Here is a 9,781-nt window from a genome sequence, read left to right on the forward strand (position 1 = left end):
ATCTCCAAATTTTCCACTCCCAGTCTCTGGTGGAGCCTTTCCATTTCAACTTCTTCCCACAACCGCTCTCCTGAGGTAGCTTTTGTCAAGGTTGTGAATGATTCTGTTATGGTGGAGTTTGTGCATCAGTTTGGCTGGACCATGATGCTCTGGTGTGACAGTTTGGCTGTGGTCACTCCCTATGATGAAATCTAATACAATGTAATCACCTCCAGGATCAGATAAACTATGAGAACCATTTGCACCTGGGCACATTCTAGCAAAGCTCTCTGGTTTTTGCTCTAACATGCCATTATCTGATTCTTCAGACCAGAAACTGGCTTGTTAACTGGTAATCCGAGTTTATCAAGTCCTACAGTTACCTGAGTCAGGCAAACTGACCCAGACCCACACATAGTCTTGGGACTTGCCTGATTCTACAACCATGTGAGCTCTTTTCTTGAGATAAATCTCTCTCTTCATACACACATATATCTGCATCTATCTGTCTTTCTAGGTATACATGTATCTATGTATCTATCTGCCTAGCTAGCTAAAGGCTTCAGTGGATCATCTTCTCTAGAGAACCCAGCCTAAGGCAACCCCCATCATGTAAATACTCATGTATTCCTTCACTCAGCTTCCTTGACGTATGTTCTCCTACTCATAAGTGCCCAAATATATCTCTCAAACAGAGATACTTCTTCTCATCTCCTGAACTCCAGGTTGACATTTATCTGCCTGTACAACGTCTTGAGCATATCAGTGATGATGACAGTGGCACAGGACAGGACAAGGTTAAATGGGTCATAGTTGACTGTTGAGTTGGTTGTAATTGACTGGATGACAGAATACAGCACCTCGGGGAGTAGTAATGATATGGTGGTGGAATGCTCACCTTCCACAAACAACAAGCAGGTTGGATTCTTGGACAACGTATTAAGAGGTTTGGAATGTTGCTAAGAAGCTGTACAGGGTTTAGTGAAATGACAGACTGTTGCTGTTGTAAACTGTGGACACTTACTTTAAGTCATGGTATAATCAAGGTGGGGTAAGATTTTAGAGTTGATTATTGTTGCTTTATTCGGAACACTTTACCCTTTATGCCTCTCCTCAGGTCATCACTACTTTAGCAGGCTGCCTTATTTGTAAGTTTCAGTTCTGCTAATAACATTTCTTTGTCCCTTTCTCAGTGGACATCCAGTTTAAACACCTCCCTCTCACCCACTGATGCACTCAGCAAACACAATTTCATTATCCACGATATTCTGTGTATATGGTTAAAAGGGGGATTCTGCATCCTTTTTCAATGTGAATGTATTATCTTGGACTTCCTTGGTAGATCATAGACAATGAGAGGGCAGATCTTGTCTTGCAGTCATCTTGGAAACCCCAGAACCTAGAACACTTGAACACAGGTGGCTCTCCTATATTTCTGTAAAAAAAAAGGAACTAGTAATCTTTTCAATACAAGGAAGCCTCAGATTGTCACAGATTAGACAGAGCTGGCCCTCATATCCATCAAATGAATGAATAAACAGGTGCATATGAGTCATATCCATACATTTTTAGGAGAGTTAAAATAATTTTCTAATATTTGAATATAATTAGTATACAAGTATTACTCATTAGTGATAGCTGTGGTTAAGAAGAAAAATAATGCCTTCTTGTTAGAAATGCACATTGAAGTATTTATAATGAAATGCCAATGCATATGAGATTATTTTAAAATACTTCAGTAAGGAAAAAAAGCAGATGAAGCAACATGGCAAAATATTTATTTTCCCACCTCGGCCTGCATATATTCTAGTTGAACACATAGACAAGAATATATTCAGAATCTAAAAATGAATGTAATAGATTTTAGGTAAATCTATATTAAGTAAATAATATTAATATTTTAATATGAGTGGTTTATGAGATATAAAGACAAAGTATAACCCAATATAATTAAAAGAAGCAAAATGTTTCACAATATGTTAACCAAAAGGCAGCGTTCTAACACATTTCTTGGGGAAGCAGGAAACTGCTTATTTAGGGAGAATTTATTCACATTCACATAATTTATTCACATAAAATTAATTTCAAACACTACGTGAGACAAAAATTTGATCATTTACTTCTATTTAGGGAAAATTTTCTTCACATAGTTCCTTGAATATGTAAACATTCTTGTTTTACATGTAAAACGAATGTGTTCACTGATGTAAATAAATATAAATAAATTAATCTCAATATTACAAAACAGCAAGATTTATAATTTGGCTATGAACATCTCACTTCAGAAATACAGACTGTTTTATATTGTTATTATTAGAATATCTCTGGGTACTTTAAAAGTTATTAAGTCAAGGAAGAGTCCTTTCATAGGGCTCTGTAAAAAAAAGAAAAAAAGACTAGCCCAAGAATAAAAGTACAGTTGCTCTTACAACTAGCCGGCTAAGTCCTGGTTTCTTATCTGTATTTGTGTAACAAAGGAAGGCTTATTTTTTTCATAGCATACTCTTCCTTTGCCACCAACTAACCCAAGAAAATCAACAGTCCTGAGTTACTAACATATTTTAGCTGTAAAATATTTTGCCAACTCATTTTAATTGGCCAAGGAAAGAAGAAAAAAAGCCTTAGAATCAAGGGTTATTTTAGAATGTGGTTCAGCTCTTTGGCAATTTTGCTTAGAAGAGATTGCTTAAAATTTTCAATTTTTAGTCTGTTTACAGTAGCTAATTAATGTATTTCTTTCTTCTCAGTGTCCAATTGATGCTTTAATTTTGATTTTCCTGTTCAGCACAGTTTTGTTCTCACGAGGATTAGGATTCATGAGGATGTGATCCCAGGATGAACTCTTCTTGCCTTGTTTTGCTGACATCCCCGAGAGTCTCAAAGAAAATATCAGGCAAAATACAGAATGCTACCAAAATTGTCACCGTTCTTCCAGAATGTTCTAAAAACCCTAGACCTATCCTGTGGATTTGTGTGCAATTTCTTCTTACCTCTCCTTTGGCTAAATCAGGTAGCCAAGAGTTACTGTCATAAGCAAAACTGTCAATGTTTTACATGTATATCCTGAAAGTTAAAAAAAAAAAGGAAAAAGGTTAAAAGTCCAAATGGTTGTATTCTTCTGTGAGAAATGTAATATTTGAGCTGATATGTGATAAGAGAAGAAATGAATTAGCTTGTGATGCAAAACAAGTGCAAAATTAGTATATTATAGGGTCTGAAATCCAATTGCAAAACTGAAGAGCTTAGAAACCATGGCAACCCCAATGCAACACCAACTGAGTTTTTAGTTTCTTGAGCTTAATAGTAGCCCAATTAGAATAAATTAAAATATTTTCCGATTAAAAGTCATTGCAAACTCAATGAAGAAATGAATGCTACCTGTAGGTTAGAGGAAATACTGATGAAGAGAAAAAGGCACTTAGAAAGTGTGAGGACACCCTTACATGACGCAATTCCTGTGAAATAACTTTGTGTAACAACAGAAACCAGACGTTATTCAACAATGCTTAAAACAAATTTTCAGATGTCACAAGTACTCAAGTCTTAAAAAGCCACCAGGCAAAAAAAAAAAAGAAGTACAACACATAGGCCAGTCATCTCATGATGCGAACTGTCACTAGGAAGGCATTTCTGGTGAAAAGAGCTAATACAGCATTTTTCCCCACTCCTCAACCCAGCGGTCAGGTGGCATTATTGGTATCTAATCACAATAATGAATTGACACAATTAATAATATACTATTAATTGATTATTTCTAGATTTCCTTCTTTCTGTGTTACACAGAGATACAGAATAGGAAAAAAGGATGTACTGATTATAAGATGCTAAATTTCAAATGACTTTCCTTCAAAATGTTATCAGTGTCCTCACTCATACTGAGAAAGTTCTATATGCAGAGAGGAGCAGAGGAGGCAGTGTAAGTGATAGAATTTATCCTGAATAGTAATTATAGACAAAAGGAATTAAGAGCTATCATACCAAAAGGCAAAAATGCTGAAAGTGCTCTCTATGGATATATTATCAAGTTTTAATGGAAAGAAGAAAAACTAATGTAATTTAAGAGTAAAAAGTCATCCGAATTTCTGGTCACCCAGATTGTCTATAGTCCCAGGTAATTTTGGCTAGCATAAGGGTACCAATAATTATGGCACCAGCCACCAATCCTTGAGGGGGGAATAATGTGGAAACAGAGTTAATAGAATCATGACCAATGACATATATAGGGCACTTTCACAGTGGCAAACATACTGGCTATGAGGTAATGGGAAGAAAAAGAGGAGACATGGATTACTTTCTGCATATAGTTTCTTTACATCACCAATTTGAAATAAGCACTGGATGTTTCACATATTTGAGAGGATTCTAAAATGTTTCTACTTCACTATCCTTAATGAGAAATGTTTGGGGCATTCAAATATAATAACTGAAGTATTCAATGTTACAACTAGAAAGCTATCTTGGGATTCTTCTACTTCAACAGTCTCATTTTGTGAGCAAAGGGTAGAATCACAAAGTCGCAGTTGCTTATAGGCTCATAGGAAGGGGAAGAGATGTGCAAGCTTTCCCATTCACAGCATTATCATCAGAGCATGGAGAACATCATACACTTTGCCTATGAAATATGTTTCTAAGTGTTCTGTCTACTGTAAAGGAAATTTCACATAGGAAAATAGTTAATTATAAAATTAAAAGCATTATTTTGAGTCAAAGGAAAGTAAATAGTTGGTTAAGACAGTTGTTCAACCATAAACAGTTAACTAGCACAACCTTTCTTCTCAAAATTATTCATCCTTTCCCCTCACCACTCTTGCTTGCTCTGCTCCCAACACTCCTAACAACTAATGTCCAAGACTCCTTTACCACATGACAAGTGATAGGAGCTACTAGGAAATAAGTGAAGCTAATGCAACAAGCAAATGCCCGGGGCTTCAAATCAGCAAAATTAAGTTGTATAATTCCATGGCCTGCTGGCCTAGTGGTAAGAAACTGTGTTTCTCATATTCACCAGCTGCTCTGTAGGAGAAGAATCAGCAATCTCCTGTGCCATGAACTGCCTCTGAAAACTTTCTGAAAAGTCAGCTGTGGGTCAGCACTGACATGAAGGTAAACAAGATGTTGCCATTAGGTGCTATTCAGTCAAGTACAATTCATAGCAACTCTAAGAACAGATCCAAACGCTTTCCTATACTCACTGCCCCAAGTAGAATTTTCAGATGTCTCCCTGCACTCTAAGAGCAGAAATTCCCTCCATGAGTAAATTTTTGTGCTATTTTGCCCAAGCGATTTTTTAATGCTGTAATACTAGCTTGCTCTTGCTGTTGTTTGCTGTGAATTCGGAACCCACTCACCGCTGACCCTCCAAGAGGTTTTCAGAGGTAATAAATTGCACAGGAAAGCCTGTCTTTCTCCCTCATAGCTGCTGGTGGAGTCAAACCAAGTGTCTCTGAGCACAACTCCTTACCACTAACCCTCCAGGGCTTAGAAAGACCTTATCTATCTCACTAAAGTAAACCATGGCTCCTCACACATTTGGGGAATTCTCTTTCTCTCATCACTTTGCATTAATGCTACCATTTTCAAATATGTCTGAAAGATCACAATTTCCGTATAAAGGATAAATTGAGATATAAATTCAAAAGCCATCCAGAGCATCCAGATGACCAAAGTAAAAGGCTATTCCAATGCCATTGGTCATTAGCTCAAGTAGGTAATTCTGGTTTAACAGAAAATTAGAGACCAACAGAGCTGTGTAATTTAATAAAAATATGAATTATTGAGATTATTATCTCCTGAAATAGAGACACCACTTTCAGGTATAAAGGCAACTGTTCATGAATCTCAAAATGTACTTGGTTCACTACAGGCTACCAAGTGAAAAGGAAATCCCTGCTAAGATTTATGCAGCTTTGGGGACAAATTAAATTATAAAATTATGACCCACATTATGATTATAATTTAAAGGTTTGCCCTCCATGATTCAAGAGCTCTTAAGTTATTCCTTAAAAAAAGGATAACTTTAGTAATGCATCGTTTTATAGAACTATATTTAAAATGTTTAAAATGCAAAAGCACTGAAAAGTTATCTACTATATATTATCTTGTTTTACTGAAAAGACACAAAATTGATTTTTTTAAAAAAACAAATGATCAGAATTTCTGCTCACCCTGCTTTTCCATAGTCCCAGATAATTCTAGCTAGAATCAGAGTACCAATAATTATAGTACCAGAAACCAATCCTCGAAGGGGGAAAATTTGACAACACAGTTAATAGAAATATCAGTAATGATATATACAGAGCAGCTTCACCACAGGAACGTACTTTATATAAAAAAATAAGTGGAAAATAGAAGACTACCTTCTGCATTTGGTTTCCTCAAGACAAAAATTTTATAATAAGCCCTGGATAGTATTTGTTCTTTCTTTCATATAAAATTGGAATAAAATATTTACAAAGGATCATGTTACTCAAATAAAAACAAATCTAGACAGATTAGAGAGGATTCTAAAAGGTTCCACGTCACCATGCTCAACTTGAAATATTTGGGGCATTCAAATATGATAACTGAAATATTCGATTATTCAATCTTACAACTAGAAACTAGCTTGGAGTTCATCTACTTCAAAAATCTCATTTTGTGGGCAAATGAGTGGAATTTCTCAAAGGTCAAGGTTACACATGGGCTAAAGGGAAAGAGAAGACGTGGATGTATAAGCATGTTCCTCTCACAGACAACACGCCACAGCGTCATCATCAGAGTGTAGAATAACATCACACACTTTGTCTACAAAATGTGATTTTGTGTGTTGTGTCTACTGTGGAGGAAATTTCATTTAGGGAAACTAATCTTTAATTATATAATTTAAAGCAATATTTTAAATCAAAGAAAAGCAAATAACTGGTAAAGTCAATTGGTCAACAGTAAACAATACTCATGGCTTGCATAACATTTCTCTCAAAACCATTTATATTTTCTCCTTGAAATACGTCATTCTTCCTCTGCTCCCAACACTTCTAACCATCATGGTCTAATCTGTACTATAAAATAAACTGTACTACAAAAGAAATTATATTTGTGGTGTTGTTATTATGTGCTGTCAAGTCACTTGGGACTCATAGCGACCCTATGTACAACAGCCATAAAACCTGCTCTATCCTGCAAACTTTATTGTCTCTGACACATATCTCTATTACTCCAATAACTGTATCAATCTATCTCATCAATGGTCTCCCTTTCTCCATCACTCTACCCTTTCAAGCATAATGACATCCCTCTCCAAGGACCAGTCCCTCCTTGCAACATGCCCAAATGTCAGACAAAGCTTCAGAATCATTACCTCCTCGGAGCAGCTTGGTTTAACCCTCTCTAGGAAGGCCCTCTAGAAGATGGATTGATTCGGTGACTGGGGTAATTGGGATGAGTGTGTCGGAGACAATGAGACTGGCACAGAACAGAACAGAGTTTAGGACTGTTGTACATAGTGTCGCTATAAGTCATAAGCAACTCAATGGCACATAACAACAACAAGAAAAGCAACAACAAGGGGATGAACCTGTTTGTTCTTCTAGCCATCCATGGTATAGTCAATACTCTTCTCCAGCACCACACCTCAAAGGCATCAATTCTCTATCATCCTTAGTCATTGTTCAGCTCTCTGATGCATAGCAAGAAATTTTGAAGACTATGGCTTAGATCAGGTGCACCATAGTATCCAGACTGACATACTGTTCTTCAGTACTGTAGAGAGCTCCCTGAGAGCTGACTTTCTCAATGCAATACATCTCTTGATTTCCTGACTCCTGGTACCAAGAATGTTGATTATTGAGCCAAGCACACTAAAGCTTTTAATAATCTCAATACATTCACTATCCATCATACTACTGTCAATTGGCCCAGGGTGAGAATCTTTTTTTTCTTAGTGTTGAGCTTCAATTCATATTGAAGGCTGCAGTCCTTAATCTTCTGCAACAAGTGCTTCAGGTCTTCCTCAGTTTTAGCAAGTGGAGTTGTGTCATCTGCATAACGCAGGTTGTTGATGATTCTCCCACCAATCCTGATGCCACATTCCTCCTCATACATCCCAGTGCCTCAGATGACATATTCTGCATACAGATTGAAAAGGTATGGAGAAAAAATACATCCCTCACGGACCCCTTTCTTGATTTTGAACCATCCAGTGTCTCCCTCCTCTGCTCTTGGTCCAAGTATAGGTTTCTCATTAGCACAATCAAGTGTTCTGGGATTCCCATTCTTCTCAGAGTCAGCCATATAGCTTGTGATCCACACAGTCAAAAGCTTTGCATAGTCAATGAAGCCAATAGACATTCTTCTGGTAGTCTCTGCTTTCTGCCAAGATCCATCTTACATTAGCTATAATATCCCCAGTATCATGACCTCTTCTAAATACAGCCTGCACATTTGGCAGTTCTCTGTTGACATATTGTTCCAAGTGTTTTTGGATAATTTTCAGCAGAATCTTGCTTGCATGTGGTATCAATGGTATTGTTCGATAATTTCCACACTCTGTTGGGTCACCTTTCTTTCGAATGGGAACAAATAGTGATCTCTTCCAGTCAGCTGGCCGTCTGGCTCTCCTCCAGTTTTCCTGGCACAACTTAGTGAGAACATCCAGGTCAGCATCTGTTTGTTGAAATAAATCAATTGGTATGCTGTCAACTCCTGGAGCCTTGTTTTTTGCCAATTCCTTCAGAGCAACTTGAACTTCCTCCTTCATCACTATAGGCTTTTGCTCATATGTTATTTCATGAAATTCCTCTGTGTCAGCCAATTCCTTCTGATACAGTGACTCTGTGTACTCCTTCCATCTTCTTTTGATACTTCCTGGATCATTCAACATTCTACCCAAACCACCTATGGCTTGATTTTGTTTTTCAATTCCTTCAGCTTAAGAAACACAGAGCAAGTCCAGCCCTTCTGATTTTCTGACTCCAGCTCTCCGCACATTTCATCATAGTATCTTGCTTTGTCATCCCGAGCTGCCTTTCGAAATTTTCTGTTCAGCTCTTTGATTTATTCCTTTATCTTTGGTTTCTCGGCACTGTAATCCAATACTCAGAGTCTCATCTGACATTTTAATATATGTTGTTGTGGATTGATTCAATTACAGCTCATGACACTCCATGTGTGCAGAACAGAAGTGCTTCCACAAGATTTTCATAGCTGGAGAACCTCAGAAACAGAGTGTCAGACTTGTTTTCTCAGCCATCTCTGAAGAGCCTTAATCATTTGGACAACCTAGAGGACATCATATTCATCAATCTATATTTACAGCAACATTATCTAGTAACTCACTTATTGCCGTTGAGTCAGAATGGACTCATAGCTGACTCTCCAGTAGTTTTTGAGAAGCTGTAAAGGAAGAGACTGTCTATCTTACACTCTCAAAGCAGGTAATGAATTCAAACCATTCACCTCTAGTTGGCAGTGTAACATTCTATCTACTTGGCCATCAGAGTTCTATAGATAGATAGATAATAAATAGCACACATACAAAATATATGTGTATATATCTGATACATGTTATATTGCTATGCAGTATACAGGATGTATATATTGTTCTGTAATGTTTATCTGTGTTTCATTGATTATGCAAAGGCATTTGACTGTGTGGATCATAACAAACTGTGGCTGACTCTGACAAGAATGGGAATCCCAGAACATTTAATCATGCTAATGCGAAGCCTATACTTGGACCAAGAGGCAGTTGTCAGAACAGAGCAGGGCAACACTGTATGGTTCAAAATTGGGAAGGGTGTACGCCAGGGATGTGTCCTGTCTCCAT

The 9,781-nt window shown here is 37.2% G+C and overlaps 1 protein-coding gene across 1 annotated transcript in view; it reads right to left on the bottom strand.

The window, feature by feature from the left end:
- Positions 1-2,980: 2,980 nt before the first annotated feature.
- LOC102851819 (complement decay-accelerating factor-like) overlaps positions 2,981-9,781 on the bottom strand; it is a 51,468-nt gene continuing 44,667 nt past the window's right edge. Inside the window, exon 8 of the mRNA XM_006888003.1 lies at positions 2,981-3,042. Coding sequence (XP_006888065.1) covers positions 2,981-3,042 — 62 coding nt within the window. The remainder of the gene's footprint in view (positions 3,043-9,781) is intronic.

The sequence above is a fragment of the Elephantulus edwardii genome, unplaced genomic scaffold, assembly GCF_000299155.1.
Source record: "Elephantulus edwardii isolate Elephantulus edwardi_28Jun2011 unplaced genomic scaffold, EleEdw1.0 scaffold00063, whole genome shotgun sequence".
Classification (NCBI taxonomy): domain Eukaryota; kingdom Metazoa; phylum Chordata; class Mammalia; order Macroscelidea; family Macroscelididae; genus Elephantulus; species Elephantulus edwardii.